General features: G+C 40.1%; 1 protein-coding gene across 4 annotated transcripts in view; it reads right to left on the bottom strand.

Moving 5' to 3' along the window:
* Window positions 1-234: 234 nt before the first annotated feature.
* Window positions 235-20270, bottom strand: part of SHROOM2 (shroom family member 2) — a 256754-nt gene continuing 236718 nt past the window's right edge. For 3 of the 4 annotated variants that reach the window (XM_075335489.1, XM_075335488.1, XM_075335490.1), the window contains 4 exons: window positions 14159-14695; window positions 13065-13236; window positions 1280-1552; window positions 235-1059 (listed from right to left, as the gene is read on the bottom strand). In XM_075335489.1, coding sequence (XP_075191604.1) covers window positions 793-1059; window positions 1280-1552; window positions 13065-13236; window positions 14159-14695 — 1249 coding nt within the window. In that variant the 3' untranslated portion in view covers window positions 235-792. The remainder of the gene's footprint in view (window positions 1060-1279; window positions 1553-13064; window positions 13237-14158; window positions 14696-20270) is intronic. The other variant, XM_075335491.1, reaches the window with a different exon arrangement.

Genomic DNA, 20270 nt, shown 5'->3' with positions numbered 1-20270 from the left:
ATCTAATGAACTAAAGTTTAGGCCTTAATCTCCAGCATAATGTACAATCGAATTCCCTCTGAGACATAACATTTTTGCTGTAGATGCCAAATGTGTTAACTGTGGAGAGCCCCACAAAACTGCAGAATGTGAATAATACCTAGAAAAAAAGGAAGGAGCCCTGTAATGCCATCTCACATGTGTATGCACATATCTGAATGAGGTCACTGTACTGTTCCGAAACAATGCACAACATTTTTAGATAGACATTTGTTTTCCATGTTTATTATCTTTCTCCAGGAGAAAATGAGACAACAGCAGATATTCAGGCTGATAAATAAAACCTCTGCATAACTGTGGTGGGATGAGATCAGACAAGAAAAATGAGAAACAGAAATAAAATATCCACTATTCTATCTGCAACGGTTCTACAGAACACGATTCAATGAGATCAGATTCGCGGCCACTTGATTCATTGCAGAAATTTTCTATACTGAATGTTACACATAAAACAGGAGAGACCATGGCTACATGCAGTATAATGGAATAATTCACTATACGGAGGATTTCAAATTGTACATTTACATTTCTAACAGAAATACCTATGAATCTAAAATATGGAGTCCATCATAAAATAAAAAAAAAATTAAATATATAGAATTCCAATCAAACAAAATAAAACATTATTGCTAGTGAGAAGCGTTTTCATTTTGTGTTACTTCCGACAAAAGAATTCTGGTCATTTTGCTGGGTGGAGATTAAGAAACGTGCAGGGAAGGCCGGCCATAAGTCCAGCTTTGGCGCTGCCATTCTCTACTTCGTACGATCGGGCGGGAGGCTATCGGTGAGGCATTTCAACTGTTCTTCTCCCAATTTGATTTTGTCTTCCAGTTCTCGCTGCTCGAGGATGAGTGCTGATTTCATCTTCACAAAGTGCTCATAGTCTGCAAGGTTTTCTTCATTAAGGTAACTAGCCAAAATGTCAAAGACTGTGCGCTCGCGGCGGTCCAAGTTCTCTTTTAATTCCTTTGCATCTTCATGCTGATTGGTCAGGAACTTCCTCTTTTCAACTAATGTCCGCTGTAAAGAGACACAACCACTGGTTAGACACTTTGGACCTCACATCAGGAACACTTTTCCCAATATGATTACCAAAACTAAAATTGATTTATAAGATTACAGATGTCATGAACATGCAGCAAGGAGGGTGAACTAATCAGAAAACTAGATATTCTAGAGAAATGCTACTAATATGGTCCCCAAGAGTGGAATATGACTTGACCTTGATACTTGTACATACCCTTTCTTCTGGGGAGGCATTCTCGTCCAGGTTATTAAGGGCATTCTCCACCCGAGCGAGCCTTCCGGAAAGTGACAACAATAAATTCACTATTTTCTCCAGATCACCAATGAACATTCGAAACTTGTCAAACTCATTTGTTTTGCAGACTTCTTTCACTATGATCTCAACCTCCTCGCCTAGAGCATTGTTACACTGGATGTCCTCTAAGAGAGTTTCTCGGGCCTCCCGTAAGACTTGTAGCTTCTTACTGATGCTGTCAATGAGTTCTTGCTGTAGTGAAAAAGAGAAAAAAAACATGTTGAATAATGACATCTAATGGAGTATATATGTATTACATTCAACAGCAGAAGATAACTGCAGGAAAATTGACCAAGTTGGAATGGAACTTCACTAAAACCTGCAAGTGCTGAGACTAGTAAATCTGTATGTCTACTTGGGAAGGTTGAAATTCCTTTTAAATGGAATAAATGAAATAAAACTCTTTATACAGTGAAGAAGAGATGCAGCTTCCGAATTGTCCTTAATTCTTGTCTTCCTACAGTACCTTTTAATAAACCCATCATAGGGGAGGTCTGGGTGCTATGTCAAAAACAAAGGGCAGAGATCAGCTGCTATGCCCCTTAGTTACCGGTCTGCTCTATTTGGCTCCCCAAGGAATGCAAAGTCAGATTCCTTGAAAGTCTATATACAATGCCCTTCTTACTTCCGAGGTAGTATATACAGTGCTCAAATTATACAGTATCCACATAATACTTCCATACAGTGCCCATTTAATAAAACTACATGTATGCACGATACTGATACTCATACACAAATACTGAATAAGTAGTAAAGATGTAATAAGAACATCCGGTATTGTTAAAGGGCAATTCCCACAAAAGCATTATTTCTAAAAAAAGGTGCAGTAAATGAATACTAGTTAATATACAGATGATCTGCAGTCTTAGACTGCAAGATTATTTTAAACACTCATTTCATGATTATCTAATGTTTCTTTCCGGTGTCGTAAAGTGAATCTGTCACCAGGTTTTTAACACCTAACCTGAGAGCAGCATAACGTAGGGGCAGAGATCCTGATTCCAGCGATGCATTACTTAATGGGCTGCTCGGTGTAGTTTTGATAAAATCACTATTTAAATAGCAGTAGATTACTATTACGGGACTACTTGGCTTGCAGCAAGGTAGTCCAGCATATTCATGAGCTCTGTATAACTGCTAGATCTGTAGCAGAGAAAATATTGATTTTACCATAATGACAGCAAACAGCTAAGTGACACATCGATGGAATCAGGGTCTCTGTCTCTACATTATACTGCTCTCAGATGTGGTACAAAAACCTGGTGACAGAGTCCGTTAAATGTCTTTTCTCACCTATATCTGCCCTCTGTGCATTTACCTTCACATGGTGGAATAGGCAGTCCTTTTCTTATATGCTAAAACTAATTTCCCAATACTTGTAGACCCTTCCCTGTTGTGAGTTCCTGATTAACCCCACCTTTCTAAGTTATCATCAAGTAGAATTCTCCTTCTGCTTCTATGCACTGTCTGTTCCTGTACAATACCTTGCCTGATGGATTATACCTTTCCTTTTACATAATTGTTAGCTGGATTCTAGCAGAGCTCAACTCTCCTACACAACGGAGTCTGTAATAATTACGAACTACAAAGCAAAGATACAAGTTGAGCTGTGTTGCTGACTGATCAGTGACGTAAAACTGTAAATGCTGTTCTATTGATGAATATTGCAGAGGATTACCGTATTTTTCGGTTTCTAAGACGCACTGGATTATAAGATGCACCCCAAATTTAGAGATAAAAAAAAGGCTAAAAAATATTTAAAAAATGGAGTCAGTCCTACAATCCAGTTGTCTCTTACCAGGAGCAGGCGATAGCGGTGGTCGAGCGGCAGTCACAGGAGGTAGGGGTGATGCTGGAGTAGGGAAATGCTGTGGGCGGTGCGGCGTGTCTCCCAGACGCTCGCTGTGGGCACAGTGAGGGAGGTAACTTCCAGGAACTGTCAGTGGTGTAGGCTTCAAAGAAATGGCGCTTGGAGTCGGCGCATGTGCAGATGGAGCTCTTGGATCAAGATTTCATCTGCGCACGCGCCACCTCTGGGAGCCATTTTCCTGAAGTCTGCTGCTGAGAATTGGCCGGAGGTGGTGCATGCGCAGATGATATCTTGAGCTGAGAGATCCATGTGCACACGCGCCGACTCTGGGCGCCATTATTTGCAGCCGAACCGCGGACATTTTCAGGCCTGCAACCCCTGTACAGCAGCATTGCTCCTGTGACCCCTCTACACCACCCCCGGTAAGCAACATTCAGATTATGAGACGCACCACCTCATTTTCCTCCCACATTTTTGTGAGGAAAAGTGCATCTTATAATCCATAAAATACGGTATCTTCTGCCACATGCATGACTAAAGCAGCATTTGCAGTTTCACATCACAGAGCTGTCTGCGGCAGACAACCAACACAGCTCAGCTTGTGCCTCAGCTCTATGCGGCCTAATAATTAGAAATTCTTTGGGCAGGCAGGCAGAGCACAAGAAAGTTGAGCGCTGATAGCAACCAGCTAACAATGATAAATGGCAGAAGATAAATTGGGTTGGCAAGTTGTGTATATGAGCACAGAGGGTACAGAGGAAGAGAGTATATTCTAAAAGGTAGAATAAACTCTGTCACTGGTAGAGGCAAAGCATTGCTATGCTGGCAGGAGCTGCAGTGTGTATGATCGATAAGTAGCACTTGGAACTACAGTAGAACAGTTTCAATGGATATTGAGAGTAAACAAAGCCTTGAGCGGTATCCTTGATATATGAAGACATAAGAACGAGTAAAAAAAACATTCATGCTGGTGTAAGATGGTAAAAGAATTAATAGCAAAACCTACAGTGGTCTATGATATAAAAAGGCGAACATTAACATCGGTTAGCAGTTGATGGTGTCTTAGCATTTTTCAGAAAGCTGCATAGTTTTTTTAGGTTGAAGGCAGAAATAAGTCCATCAAGTTCAATCTATGATAAAACATGTTGATCCAGAGGAAGTCACATAACCTATGAGGCAGATTCTAATAGCCCCATAGTAGGAAAAAATTCCTTAGAACTCCAAAAACGGCAATCAGACTAGTTCCCTGGATCAACGTACCATTATAAGATCTGATACTCATAACCTATAATATTAAATTTTCAAGAACTTTTGCAGTATATCAACCATTATCACATCAAATGGCAAAGAGTTCCATAGTCTCACTACTCTTACAGTAAAGAATCACCGTCTGTAATGTTGAATAAAGTTTCTTTCCTCTAGATGTAGAGGATGCCCTCTTGTCATCACTGCAGGCCTCGGTGTAAAAAGTGAATTAGAAAGAACCCTGTACTGTCCCCTCATATTTTTACATTGTAATAAGATTGTACCTAAGCCTACATTTTTCCAAACTGAATAACACCAAGCTTGATAACTTGTTCTCATATTCCAGCCCACCCATTGTCTTAACCCCTTCCCCTAGTATGTCCTATATTGTAGTGTGTTCTCGCAAATGGACATACCGGAACTTCCTGGCAATCTTGCCTATACCCGCACCGTATCTGGCTGCTTAACCCTCTAAATGCCATTATCAATAGCAGCATTTATAACTTTAAGAGAGAGGGAGCTGCCTTTCTCACATGATCGGGAACCCCGAGACACAAACACAGGGGCCCGATGGTTGCTATAACTGCAGGTGGTCAAATAAAGACCTGATAGGTCAGCTAGCATGGAGCATGGTCTAACAGGCATTCTGTCAGTGTCACACTTACAGGTGTAATGTATTGCAATATGGGTACATTACAATGCATTCAACAAGCGTTCAGATTAATAAAAGTTAAAATCCCATAAAAAGACCAAGTAAAAAAAAAAAAAAAATATATATATATATATATATATATATATATATATATATATATATATATATATATATATATATATATATATATATATATATATATATATAAAAAAAGTTAAAAAAATTGTAAATACCTTATATAAAACCCCCACAAGTTAAAAAAATAAAAAAGTAAACAAATATTACACAGTAAATACAAATATTAATAACAAAAATTAAGTACACAAATGTGGCATCACTGCCTCTTGAACCACCCGGTCAATAAATCTGTTACACTAATTAACCCCCTCAGTGAACACCATTAAAAAAAAAAAAAAAAGTTGCTAGGCTTTTCCCATCAAACAGCCAGGAAAAAAGTGGAATAAAACGCGATCAAAAAGTCACTGTAAATAAATATGGCAACCATGAAAAGGTCATCTCGTCCCACAAAAAAAACAAGCCCTCACACCCAGCTCCATGAGCAGAAAAATAAAAAGCTATAGCTGTCACAATATAGTGATGCACAAAGCTTTTTTTTTCTATAAAATTGTTTTTATTTCGTGAAGGATGCAAACATAAAAAACACAAAGTATAAATGTGGTATCACTGTAATTGTACAGACCCGAGGAATAAAGCAGCCTCATCATTTACAAAACAGTGAATGACATAACTTCCTCCCCCTCAAAATAAAAATAAAAATTCTGAACTACTGGCAGAAAATGGTAACAATGAAAAAAAAGTTAAACACATCCCGTAAAAAAACAAGCCCTCACATGGCTGTCAGGAGAAAAATGAAAAGATTATACCTCTCAAAATATGGTGGTGCAAAAACATTTTTATAAAGGGCTGTTTTAATGCGTGATAGTAGCCAAACAAACACCAGATATAAACCTGCTATTGCTGTAATCACACCGACCTGAAGAACAGACCAGTCTAATCACTTATACCACACAATGAATAGCATAAAAAAGAAATAAGACCAATTCTTTGTTGATTTGTTTAGTCTTCGTCTGAAAGATTGCAGTTAGGCTCGGCTCACATTTATCATGTACTCTACCCTGAGTCCTTACTCCAGGGTTTAGGTGTAAATCTCTGAAGTATGTGATTCAGATGGAATCCTTGAAAATATTCACCATAATAAGGCAGATGGATATGGTGTGTATCCTAGATTAATTCATTGAGAGGCACAGTTTGTAAAATGGGGTCACTTATGGGGGGGCTCTGCTCTTCTGGCACCTCAGGGGCTCTGCCAATGTTACATGGCACCCACAAATCATAACGGGGGGAGGGGTGTGTGGCTGCTTTTCTAGCACCTTAGTAACTCTGCCAAGGTGACATGGCACCTTCAAACAATTGCAGCAAAATTTGCACTGCAATATGGTGCTCCTTCCTTTCTGAGCTTTGCACTGACCCTCAAAAGTAGTCTTCGAGAGTTGTAGTTTCCAAAATGGAGTCACTTGTGCTAGTTTAAGGAATATTGGGAAAAATATGGCATTCACACAAGCCAGTCAACTGTGCCAATTTTTCATATTTATACATATCCTGTCCTGCAGCAAAAAGAAGTCACCCAGATCTGGGAGCCAAATGGCAGGTGACAAAGTTAATTTAAATTAAGGAAGCGGTTCTGCCCCTAGCTGACAAAGTAATTCAGCTAGGGAAGTGGGCGGGCAACTGTAGGATTCATGACAGCTACAAAATGCATTTTGCAGTCAGTCTGGCTCTGAGGAAAAAGTTACAATATTTTGGAATGTGGAATTCCCACAAATATGGCAGGCATATTTTCGACCTCAGAGCAGAAGGACGCACATAATAGTGGGACGTGCATATCAGCCCACAATTAATAAGCCGAAGGAAGACGATAAGCACCTCGTGTTTCCTACTAGGGATAGATAAAATCCTGATGGGAAATATGATGGTCATATCTTCACCATGAGATACTCAGAGGCGGAGATATGGGGAAAACTGCCAATTCATAACTTTCTGGAAATTAAAGGCACAGCCCATGTCCAGCCCAGTCATAGGTCACAAAGGAAGAAGTGGGAAGTGATGATAAAAAAATATATCTTTATTAAAATATTTAATAATTAATATAGATAAAAATACACGATGTAGCAGTGCCTCAACTTCAGAGGGACATATAAATACAGCCAAGTATATCGCTGCTTAGGTAACAACACACAATATAGAATGAGCATTCCTATTTAGAATCAGTATGCTCATTTATACCCAGAGCCTAGAAGTATATATGGTCTGTACTATAAAGTGCAACTGTAGGGTAAATATGATGCAATATTATAAGGTGCTCATGCGCATGAAAATTTATTTACATTAAAAGATAGCTGTGGTATGACTCTGGTCCCTCCACAAACAGCTGTGGTATGGTTCTGTTGTGGAGGGACAACAGCACCATACCACAGTTATCGTTAAAGTATTGTTCTTACCGAAGCAGCTATATACTGGTCTGTATTTATAAGTCCCTCTAAAGTTGAGGCACTGCTACATCATGTATTTTTATCTAATTAAATATTCTAATAAAGATATATTTTTTATCATCACTACCCAATTCTTTTTTTTTTTTTGTTATCCCTAGCGGTAATATTATATGCTATCTTGAGCTGTCTTCGGGCCTGATACAGTCCTGCTAACGGACCAAACAATTATCCAACCAGTAACTGGTGGCAGACTATCAGACCGGCAGAATCCTGTTTCACTGGGGCTAGTGAAATGTATCCGTTTGCCTGTCAGGATGTGAGCGCGTGAGATGCCGCGCCGAAGGTTGCGCGGTCAGCTCTATATATCCCTCCCGTGTCTCCCTGTGCCCGCGTTGACAGGGGGTGTCAGTGTTACACTGCGCTAAGCGAACGGACCTTTGTACCCCTTGGGGGCGAGGAACATCGTGTGTTGGAAGTGACAATGTGGTATTGCGTGGCTCCGACATATTAAAGACGTCAGGCTGGGGCTGCGAGGTGCAGTTTTGTCACAGATTTACAGGTCGATGAACGAGCGGTGGGCTGTTTGCGAAACAACCCCTTGGCTGATTCATGACAGGGGGCTTCTGCTGTTTTGGAAGATCAGGGGATCTTCAAATGTATTATAGTATTATTATGGCAAGGATCAATTGCACAACATATTGTATGGTTCATTTTCTCCTGTTCCCCTTGTAAAAATTAAACATTTTGGGCAAAAGCAACATGTTTGTGGGACAAATGTATTTTTTTATTTTCACGGCTCAACATTATAAAGTTCTGTGAAACATCTGTGTGTTCAACATGGTTGCAACATCTCGGAAATTCTTTGAGTGTGGTTTCCAAAATGAGATCACTTGTGAGAGTTTATGCTGTTTTGCCAATTTAGGGGCTCTTCAAATGACATGACGTCCACTATTCATTCCAGCAAAAATAGCACTCCAAAAGTGAAATGGTGCGCCTCCACTTCCGAGCTCTGTCGTGTGCCCAAACAGTAGTTTGCCACCACATATGGGGGATCAATGTAGTAAGGAGAAATTACACAACAAATTTTATGGTCCATTTTCTCATGTTACCATTGTGAAAATTAAACATTTTGGGAAAGAGCAACATGTTTGTACGAAAAGTGTAATTTTTATTTTCACGGCTCAACATTATAAAACTTTGTGGCATACCTGTGGGTTCAAGGTGCTTATCACATCTGTAAATAAAATTCCTTGAGCGGGTTTCCAAAATGGGTTCACTTGTGTGGGTTTCCACTGTGTAGGCACAACATGGGCTCTTAAAAGCGACATTGAGTCCACTCTCTATTTTAGCCAAAATGGCACTCCAAAATTCAAATATCGCTCTTAACCTTCCGAGTCCTGCCATGCACACAAACGGTAGTTGGGGTATTGGCGTACTCAGCAGATATTACACAACAAATTGTAAGGTCCATTTTGTCATGATACCCTTATAAAAAAGCTAAAATTTGAGGCTAAAGCAATATATTTGTGGGAAAAAGAAAAATTATCATTTTTTTTTCTTTCCACATTGCTTTAATTCCTGTGAAGCACCTAAATAAACTTCTTGCACATAGTTTTGAGCACTTTCAGGGATGCAATTTTTAAAATGGTGTCACTTTTTTCTGTATTTTCTGTTACTTAGGTCTCTTAAAGTCACGCCAAATGTCATGTGATCCATAAAAAAATGGTTTAGAACGTGCTAATGAACTTTGACCCCTTCTAACATCCTAGCAAAAAAAAAAAAATGTTTTCAAAAATGGTTCTGATGTAAAAGTAGACATGTGGGAAATGTTGTTTATTAACTATGTTGTGTCATATAACCTGATTTAAGGGCAGAAAAATTCAAAGTTTGAAAATTGTGATTTTTTTTTAAAGTTTTGCCATTTTTAATATTTTCAGAAGTAAATGCAAATCATATTGACCAAATTTCGCCGCTAAGGAAGTACAGCATGTCATGAAAACACAACCTCAGAGTCACTAGAATATATTGGACGTTCCAGAGTTATTACCACAAAGTCACACTGGTCAGAACTGAAAAAAATTGGCCTGGTACAGAAGGTGAAAATAGGCTTCAGTGCGAAGGGGTTAGTAATAGGGATGATCGAATACCTCAAAATTCGGCTTTGCGAATATTTGCCGAATAGGTCGCCGCTATTTGACTGTTCGCGAATATTCGATGTGCAATGTAAGTCTATGGGAAACCCGAATAACAACTATTCGGAACTATTTGGCTTCCCATAGACTTACATTACGCATTGAATATTCGCATAGCGGCGACCTATTCGTCGGATATTCGCGAAGCCGAATATTTGAGGTATTTGATCATCCCTAATCTTTATGTCCTGTGTAATCAGAGACTTCAATGCTGCTTCAGCTACACAAAAGCCCTAGTTAGTAACCTTGGTTGCTCTTCTCTGCACCCGCTCTAGTTCAGCAATGTCTTTCTTATACACTGGAGCCCGGAATTGTAGTATGTAGCCGCACTAATGACTTCTATAGGGGCAAAAAGGATTCAGGCACTGAAAAAGTGAAGACACTGCGGGACCTTTAGTAGTAATAATGCCCAAAGCGCTAGTGCTCTACGATAGTCAGGAGTTTACAGAGCTATTTCTACCAGTACATAGTTATGAAGGGCTAATGGAGACACCCCTGGTGCATCCGCATAAAAATTCATTTTGGGAAAAAAAATGTGTTTTCTCACATTGTCTTTTTATTGCTTGCACAGACACTTGGAAAAGAACAGTAAATGGCTTTGGAGATTGAAAATGAATTCTGCAGTGATGGTAATGATAGCAGGTTTCCCATTTAAGCCATTCAGTTTTAGACAGCTCAGCGCAAAGGGGACACTGTGTAATAAGTCTTCTTAGAGATGAGCTGGCCTAGCCAGAGATGAGCAGGTATTATAGCTGAGGCATGAATAAATCGCTAATGGAAAATCTCATACAGAACAATCAGTCTCCTATAATGAGCTTCCCAGGCTTTGTAATAAAAATTCAATGCAACACATTCCCCAGGTTAATAGTCGGAAAATAGGGGGATGGGCAGCATCACCGAAATACGACGGAAAGGTTTATCGGCTAGGATTTCCCCTCACTATGGTAGAATGCCATCTGACAGCAGACGATCAACTCACACCATTAAGACACGAGGAAAGAAGTTTCTTTACGATACAAAGGAATTAACTTTCTTCCACCAGTTAGAATACAGCATTGTTATTAATGTAAAGTCTAATCTTAGGCTATACTATTCAAGCTCATTCTGGGTGTACCATGATGTAATAATCACACAGAATTATAATACTGCTGACTGCCAGTACGGTAAAGAAGGGAGACGATCAGGAAAAAATGTGGTTCCTCTGCGCTGCCTCGATGGACAAGGAAGACTGCAATTGGATTAAGCTGAAAATGGTTTGTCTACGTGTTTAAAAGGCAATCTAGCCCTTTCCTCAAGACAAAATCATAGATATAATAATTTTGTCTTGAGGAAGGGGTTAAATTGCCTTAGAACATGTAAACAAATAAGCCATTTTCAACCTAAAGTGTTATTTCCATCTCCTAGATCCTATCCTAATATGTAGTGAGTGTAATAATATTAGTAAGTACCTCCAGATAGAAATGTAATATAGTTCTTCTGATTCACTATGTCGCTTACCTCATGTGCAGGGCACCCAGACGTAGTAGACCGTGCCTGAGTGTCCGCCTCCAGTAAGCGTATACTCCCAAAAATGGTGCATGACAGAGCACACGGCGACTGCGTATGCACCATTATAGTCAATGGGCCCGTCGGCGCATATGTTCGAAACCCGTTTTGGTTCAGACAGAAGCCCTGAGAGGACCACTGAACGGGGCGAGTAACGCAGTGTGAAAGTGACCTAAAGTATCCATGGTTACAACCACATATATATAGTTAGTTAGTGGCTTATGGTTGTAACCATGGATACCTAAGGACTTGGTTGTAACCATGGATACCTAAGGACTTGCAGGTAAGCAACATAGAGAATCAGAAGAACTATACTAAATTTCTAATTGGAGGTCTTTGCTAATATTATTATTATTACACCTATAACATATTGGAATGAATAGGGTCTTGGAGATGTGAATACCCCTTTTATCGATTTGGAGTCCATCGAGGCAGCGCAGAGGAATCACATTTAATCCCGATTGCTTCCTATCTCTGTGTGCATCACCCGCGGATCTGCAACAGCCTGTCACAAACACATTAGTAGTTGTGTCACACACAACTATCCTGGGTGAGACGATAATTACATACCCTACCCTTATTGGAAACAATTAGGACCTTATTGCACTTGTTTTCTGCCTTACCATAGTTTCTCCAGTAATTAATGATCTCTCCTCTCCGCTGACATGTTTGTTTAGGTAAATATCCCCTTAATGAAACAATTCTGGAGCATCTTTTCTTAAGCTGGTGTCACACATAACGACGACGACGACAACGACGTCGCTGCTACGTCACCATTTTCTGTGACGTTGCAGCGACGTCCCGTCGCTGTCGCTGTGTGTGACATCCAGCAACGACCTGGCCCCTGCTGTGAGGTCGCCGGTCGTTGCTGAATGTCCAGCTTCATTTTTTGGTGTGACAGCGAGAGAGCGACGAAATGAAGCGATCAGGAGCCGGCACTGGCAGCTGCGGTAAGCTGTAACCAGCGTAAACATCGGGTAACCAAGGGAAGACCTTTCCCTGGTTACCCGATGTTTACGCTGGTTACCAGCCTCCGCTCTTGCTGCCAGTGCCGGCTCCTGCACTGTGCACATGTGGCTGCAGTATGCATCGGGTAATTAACCCGATGTATACTGTAGCAAGGAGAGCAAGGAGCCAGCGCTAAGCGCGGCTCCCTGCTCTCTGCACATGTAGCACAGCGACGTTATGATCGCTGCTTCTGCTGTGTTTGACAGCTAAGCAGCGATCATAACAGCGACTTACAAGGTCGCTGTTACGTCACCGAAAATGGTGACGTAACAGCGACGTCGTTGTCGCTGTCGCTTAGTGTGACACCAGCTTTATACCTGTGCGTTGGGCCGTTCCTCTGTTACCACTCCACGAGATGCAAGCATAAATTACACCCGATAAGGGGCGTGTCCCTGCAATGACCAATCACACTGTGCAGGGACACGCCTCTGACAATGGTACCGCCCTGATATCATGCCATTTCATTTCCACGGAAGAAAAACAGAGGAACGCCAAAACACCAATAAAAGGTGCTGAACAATTTTTACTTCATGAGGTATACAGCTACTTAGTAATATACACATGGTCAGGGGAACCAACAGGTCCTACGTACTTGTATTATAAGCATGTGATGTGCAGTTTGATGCCTATTTGTAAGGAAAAGCACACATGATCACGTTCTTTACCGCTGTGCTAGTCCAAAATGTTTGCCCAACGATACAGGTACTAAACTGGCAAGCCGCCATTGTCACCACTTGGTTACCTTTTTCTCGAACAGATTGTGGTCCATCTCGTCCTCAGAGCTCTCCTCATTGTGCTGCTGCTCCTGCATATCTTTCATTTTGATAAGGAGCTCGGCTTTGGGTGCAGATGTGCTGTAGTATGTAGAGCTGGTTGTCAGTGAGATTGCTGCAGTCTTACTCAGATCTTCTTTTCTGTGGGATATAACTCAAGGTTTACTCAGATAAATCATAATATATCTACACACAATCCATACAGCGCTATTTATTCTTATCTGCACAGTGATAAAGTACACAATTTCCTTCTAGACATTCTTAAAGGAAAAGCCACAGGTGCTTGCTTCCTGCCAATGAATGCTACAATCCACTAGGGGGCGACCAACCAGTACTGTATTACATGCAGTAACAAATATATACAGTGAAAAATAAAAGTGCTTGATGATATAAACACTTAGATGTCCCTGGAAGGAAAGATCACAAGGTGGGAACTGACCTATTTGGATATGTGAGGAGAGAAAAATTCACTAGAAAGGAAGATGATGCTCAGAATGGTTAGTGTTAAAAGGACACTGAAGGCTTGTTCGGATGGAGACAGTAAAGAATGACACGAAAATAAACATCAACTACGGAAAACATGGCGAGAAGTGGACGATAGAGCATCCAAGGGTCGGACACAAGTACATGAATAGAATCAGATATACAGTAACCATTGTTGTAAGTGTGCAATCACTGAGGTAATACATCCCATAAATCCATATGCCCCATACATCCGACATTGGTCAGAAGAGTAGTAGTGGCGACTGTCGGGGTCAAAAAGGTCAGAATACCTCGTTTACTGCACAGAAAAGAATGGTCGAATACATAAGATAAGAGCCTATGGCTTTGTAAGCCTTAGTTTAGACATTCAACACCTAATACACATTGTTACCAAAACTTAAAGATCAAAAATGATGTATTGTCCCCATAGCCAACAATGCCCCAAATCTCCCAGATTCCTTCTCTGATAATTTTGTCAGTTTGCTGTTGGGTCTTGAACTCGAAACTTGTTGTCTCAATGCATTTGTCAACAACATAACATGTATTCATATTAAGTAATAGACGACAGGAATATACATACTTCTCCTCTGGAGGCCTTGGAGATGGAACCTTTGGATGCACCTTCCTACGTTGTTGTGCTTCTTCAAGGAGATTTTCATCCTTTCTAAATATTCCTTCCATAAGGTCCATTGTGGTCATCATTTTGGCATTAGGATCTAAAATGTCAGCAAGAGACTTATCTTTTCCTACAATTTCTCTCACCAGCTCCTCAGACTTAAGATCTGCATAGATCAAATCTTTACCCTTTGAGTTGCCAGGTATAAGAGACAGGTCAGGACTGGAGTTCTCTACAAAGTCCTGGACTGACTGACTGTTGGTTGCTCTGTATTGGTCTTCTGGATCATGATCCTGTCTTGTATAAGCACAAAAGCGGGAATAGGACTGTTCAGATGTGCTAAGGGTTTTGATCTGGTCTTTGGTTAGACCGGTGGGTAAGGCAGGCGGCTCAATGGCACTCAGCAAGTTGTTCCTGCTTTCCTTCTCTGCGTGACTTTCAGAATGGACAATTTTAATGGGAACCATCTTCACGGTTGTATTGTCTATCACCCTTTCAAATCTAAAAAAATAAAAAAATAAAAAATATTTGACTCAATTTTCTTGACTGTCAGACTGAAAACAAAAAAAAACAAGAACAGTGTGGATGACTTTAATTTAAAGTAAATCCACGAGATTTGCAGAAATATAGCTTAGATGTTCTACTGCTTAAATGCTATGGCCTTGTGTTTTATAAAATTACATGGTAGGATAACTCCAACCTCAAGCAACAAGAAAATAATTCATGTTTTCTTAGTTCTGTACAAAAATACACTCACTAAAATTGAAGGCTTAAGAAAATGTTGAGGGTCAAAAAAGGGATAAACTGATACATTCAACTTCAGCGACAACGGGTAAGGAATACTGCATGAAAAAAATATATACTCGTAGACAACGTTTTACAGATGAGAGGAATAGGGGCCTATTGTTACCCATTCTAGAAATTGGTGTTTAGACCTCCTTGAGAAAACATTTATCATGTATCCAGGGATAGGTAAAAAATACTATTGGCTAAAAATTCCCTTTTAAGGCCCTGTGCGCACGCTGCGGTTTAACTGCGGTTTTGCTACAGAAAATGTTAATAACCTTTCTGCAGTCCTTCCCCAGCAAAATCCATGGTGAAAAAAAATGCTGTGCGCACAGTGCGGTTTTTTCACCACCAGGTTTTGCTGCATGTTTTCTGCAGGAAAAAGAATGAGCATGTCACTTCTTTTCTGCAGGTACCTGCGGTATTTTACCCCATTGACTGTAATGTAATCATGACATACTGTAGGGAATAACGCAGGTAGCAAATTATGTGCATTTCATTGTGTTATTCCTGCGGTATTTTGCGTTTTTAGGGACCTAATGATCATCACTACTCTGCGTTTTGCAAGGAAGTGATGTCACGGCGTGTTACTGGCTCTTCCCGATAGCCATGATGCGGTGGCAATCGGGGTAATAAGGAGTTAATGGCAGCCCATAGCTGCCACTAAGTCCAAGATTAGTAAGGGCAGCATCTATGACACGCCATCACTAATCTGTGACAGTAAAAACACACACACACACACACACACACACACACACACACACACACAGCAAAAAAATCCATTATTTGAAATAAAACACAAAAAAGCCCCCTCTTTCACCACTTTATTAACCCCCACAAACACCCAGCTCTGACGTAATCCACACGAGGTCCCACGACGCTTGCATACTGATCCAGCGGCGACTGACACATAGTACTCAATGCAGCCTCGTTCCGTGAACAAGGCTGCAGGGGTAACTCCAGGACATTTCTCATGGTCGGTGATATCAACACATTACCGCTCGCGAGAACTTCAGCGCCTCAAGTGGTAATGGAGTGACTTCACCGACCGGCAGTGACCCTGCGAGAACACCGATCCAAGGTCCCACAGGGTCACTGCTGTATGAGAAATACTGTTTGGGGGGAGGGATACACATACATCAGAAATAAAAGCTGTTATATCTATCAACCTATCCATGCATGTGTCTATCCATCCATCCATGTATCTATCCATCCATCCATGTATCTATCCATCCATCCATGTATCCATCCATCTATCCATCATCTATCTATTCCTCTATTATCTATCTATCTAGTATCTATCTATCCATCATCCATCTATGTATCTATTATCCATTTCTCTATCCCTCTATCTATTATCTATCTATCCCTCTATGTATCCATTATCTCTCTCTATCCCTCTATCTATCCCTCTATTATTTATCTATTATCTCTCTATCACTCTATTATCTATCTATTTCTCTCTCTATATCTATAAGAAGAAGGAAATGACAACACTTTTTTTTCAATGTGCTTTATTGCATTGAATGCATGAAAACACAGGTATCAACCCACGGAAAAACCACGGCAATACCGAGAAAGAACTGCATGCTGTTTTCGGGTGCGGTTTGCTGCGTTTTTTGAAAGCAGGTGTGGTAATCTTTCAGAGGATGCGGAATTGTCCTAAAAAATTCCATTTTCTAGTGCGCACAGGGCCTAATAGGCTTTTCTTTCTTCCGTGGGATAGGTAATACATGATAGATATCTGGTACAAATTAAAGCACTCCCTTTCTAATACTGTGGAAACTGGAGCCCAATTACTATTAGGGAACTACAGTGATCAGAACTTGTATTTAGCAAAGGGGTTATCACACCAACACCACAATGATTATGGCTGGCTCAGCAACAAGCAGGAGCTGCAGTGAGCCATTGCCTAAGACTGTCAAGATTCACGCTGGAAAAGCTTTGACTTTCTCTATGGCAATTTCATTAAGGTCAGACATGTGGTGTTTACTTTTTCATCTCTATGATGCTGCCTCTCTATGACTGGACAGCGACCTAGGGGATTGAAAGTACACACCCACAGAGTTGAATGAAATTAAATCCCCAGTTTAGATTAAGAAAAGTAACTGATTGGAAGCCAGTAATTGTGGTGCAAAATATTTTGTCAACGAAAGGGAGGAAAAAAGGGAGATAAAAGCATAGACATGTACTGTACAGCTGGGCGTGCGGGAGTCCTGAAAGTGAAGAGAAGAATATCTGCTATCAGAGTGCTCTGGAGGCAGATTATTAGTTTATTTCTGGAATCAATAGGTGGGTCAATTCCAATTTTCAACAACTTTTTTTTTTTTTTGTGTGTGCGACACCCCACATCACCCCTAGTTGCATCTGTGAGTGTGGTTCCCTATATGACACATATATATATATATATATATATATATATATTATTTTATATACTGTATCTATACACACACACATACATACACATTATATATATATATATATATATATATACATACATATATACACACACACACACACACACATATACATATATACACGTATGTACATACATACATATATCTATGTCTATCTATATCTATATCTATATATATATATATCTCAACATCCTGTTTTAATGATGGTTTTCTTGTTTTATTTTATTTTTTTTTATACACACCCTATTTTGGGGAAGAATAGATACAATGCATAGCGTAGATATAAAAAATCTACACACGTCAGTTAAAATGCCAGGTTTTTGTCATGTAAAAAAAAAAATCATACTACTTTTAATGTCACACAAACTGTACAATTCAATTATGAAAATGTAAAATCTTTTCAGGTAGAAAAAAACTAAAATATTGTGGTTGCAAAAATATGCACACCCTTATACCAATACTTTGTTGAATTTATGACAGATTTTAGTCTTTTTGGGTGGGAATCTATCAGCATGGCATATTTAGAATTGGTAGTTTTTGCCCACTCTTTCTTGCCTTAAATCTCCAAATCTGTGAGATTGTGACAGTCTTCTGTGCAGAGCCCTCTTCAGGCCAACTAACAGATTTTCAATTGGATTCAATTCTGGGCCATTCTAAAACTTTGATCTTGTTCTAGTGAAGCCATTCTGTTGATTTGGAGGTATACTTAGGGTCATTGTCTTGCTGAAAGGTGAAATTTTTCTTTATCTACAGCTTTTTATAGCAGAGGCCTAAAGATTTTGTTGCAAAATGAATTGACAGTTTGGACTGTTAGTAATTCTCTCCACCTTGACTACAGCCTCAGTTTCAGCTGCCAAAAACAACCACAAAGCATAATGCTGCCTCCATCATGCTTCACTGTTTGTAAGGTGTTCCTTTGGTGATGCGCAGTGTTGGCTTTGCGCCCAAAAAACCTTTAGGAATAATGACAAAAAGTTCAACCTTGGTCTCATTAGTCCGTAACATGTTTTCCCACTTTGATGTTTTTCTTTGTAAGAATAGGCTTTTGACTTGCCACCCTACTCCTCAGGCCAGACATATGAAGATTAAAGGAGATTGCTATTACATGTATTAAACAACCAGTACTTGCCAGAAATTTCTGCATCATCTTTAATGATACTGTAGGCTTTTTGGCAGCCTTCCAAACCAATTTTCTTCTGGTCTTTTTTTATCAATGTAAGAGAAATGGCCAGCTATAGGCGATGTAATTGTAATTGTTGAATAAAATTTAAGCCACTTCTTAATCACAGTTCCATTATATTTAAAGCTTAGGAAAATATTTTTGCACCCTTCTCCTGAATGATAAAGTTCAATAAAGAGATCCCTTTGATGTGATGTAAGCTGTATATGGACAATTAGTTTTGCTGTAAAATGCAACTAAAGGCCGCTTTGCACACTGCGACATCGCTAGCGATCGCACTCACCGCCGTCGTTCGTGCGTCACGGGCAAATCGCTGCCCGTGGTGAACAATATCGCTGGTTCACATCACACGAACTTCACATCCTAACGACGTCGCTGTGGGTGGCAAACAACCTCTTTTTTAAGGGGGTGGTTCGTGCGGCGTCACAGCGACGCCACACAGCGGGCCACCAATAGAAGCGGAGGGGCGGAGAGCAGCCGCATGAACGTCACTCCCACCTCGTTGCCAGAGCACGCAGGAACGTTGTTCGTCGTTCCCGGGGTGTCACACGTAGCGATGTGTGCTGCCTCAGGAACGACGAACAACCTGCGTCCCAAACGAGCAACGATATTTTGAAAATGAACGACGTGTCAACAATCAACGATTTGGTGAGTATTTTGGATCGTTAGCGGTCACTCGTAGGTGTCACACGCAACGACACCGCTAACGATGCCGGATGTGCGTCACGAATTCCGTGACCCCAGCGATATCTCGTTTGCGATGTTGTTGCATGTAACGGGGCCTTAAGACAATGTCTAGAAAATCCTACTAGAACAACTAATCTTTAAGTGGTTAATGAGAGTAACTGTAAATGATGGTAGCCTAGTACTGACTACTATAATTTTGACCACAATTACATCCCCAATTATAAAAGGGTGTTCATACTTATGCAACCACATTATTTTAGCTTTGTCATTTATACTTTCCTACTAAATAGGATTCTGTGTGTGTATATTATTTAATTAGCTCATGGTTGTAAGACACATTCCAGTGGAGAGAAAAAAAATCTGTTCGGCGCTATTGACATTGGAGCGTTGCATAATGGCTACAATTGTAGTGGACAGAAGGGACCAGTCATGTGAACTCAGAAGACCCACTTGTACTTTTTATAGTTCCAGTACCATATGTGATCTTTAAATGACCTTTCCAAGGATAATCAATTCTCCCTTATTTCATTTTTGTAATTTCAGGCTGAAGAAAAAACAGCAAATAGATGCTCAATGCCAAGGCGAGGGGTTAACACGAACAGACGGAAAAACATTCATTCCATTTTTTCCGGTCCAAATTTTCCAGCCGTTTGTAACATGAAGCTCCTGAGTCACTGTATATTTCACGCGGATTCACTGGGCATGTAAATGATCTAACCTTTCACTATGATATAGGACTTATAAGAGTATTCTGGATCAAATATGCTACATTGCTATGAAAAATTAATTTTATGGTCATAATCTCCTGCAATCTCTGCTTTTGCTCATCCATTCAACTGTATGCTAAACGCCTATTTATCTAAAGTGAATGCACATATGGCAAGAAGTGATATGTCCACATCATTAAACATCCCTTTTCATTTTTAAGAATAGGAGGAATAGGGTGTTACCAAAAAGTAGAAAAATATCACCAAAAATGTGTATTATCTATTGGAACAATTGCCTG

This window comes from Anomaloglossus baeobatrachus, chromosome 2 (assembly GCF_048569485.1).
Source record: "Anomaloglossus baeobatrachus isolate aAnoBae1 chromosome 2, aAnoBae1.hap1, whole genome shotgun sequence".
Classification (NCBI taxonomy): domain Eukaryota; kingdom Metazoa; phylum Chordata; class Amphibia; order Anura; family Aromobatidae; genus Anomaloglossus; species Anomaloglossus baeobatrachus.
The sequence above is the reverse complement of the archived record's forward strand: the minus strand, read 5'-3'. Positions and strand labels throughout refer to the sequence as shown.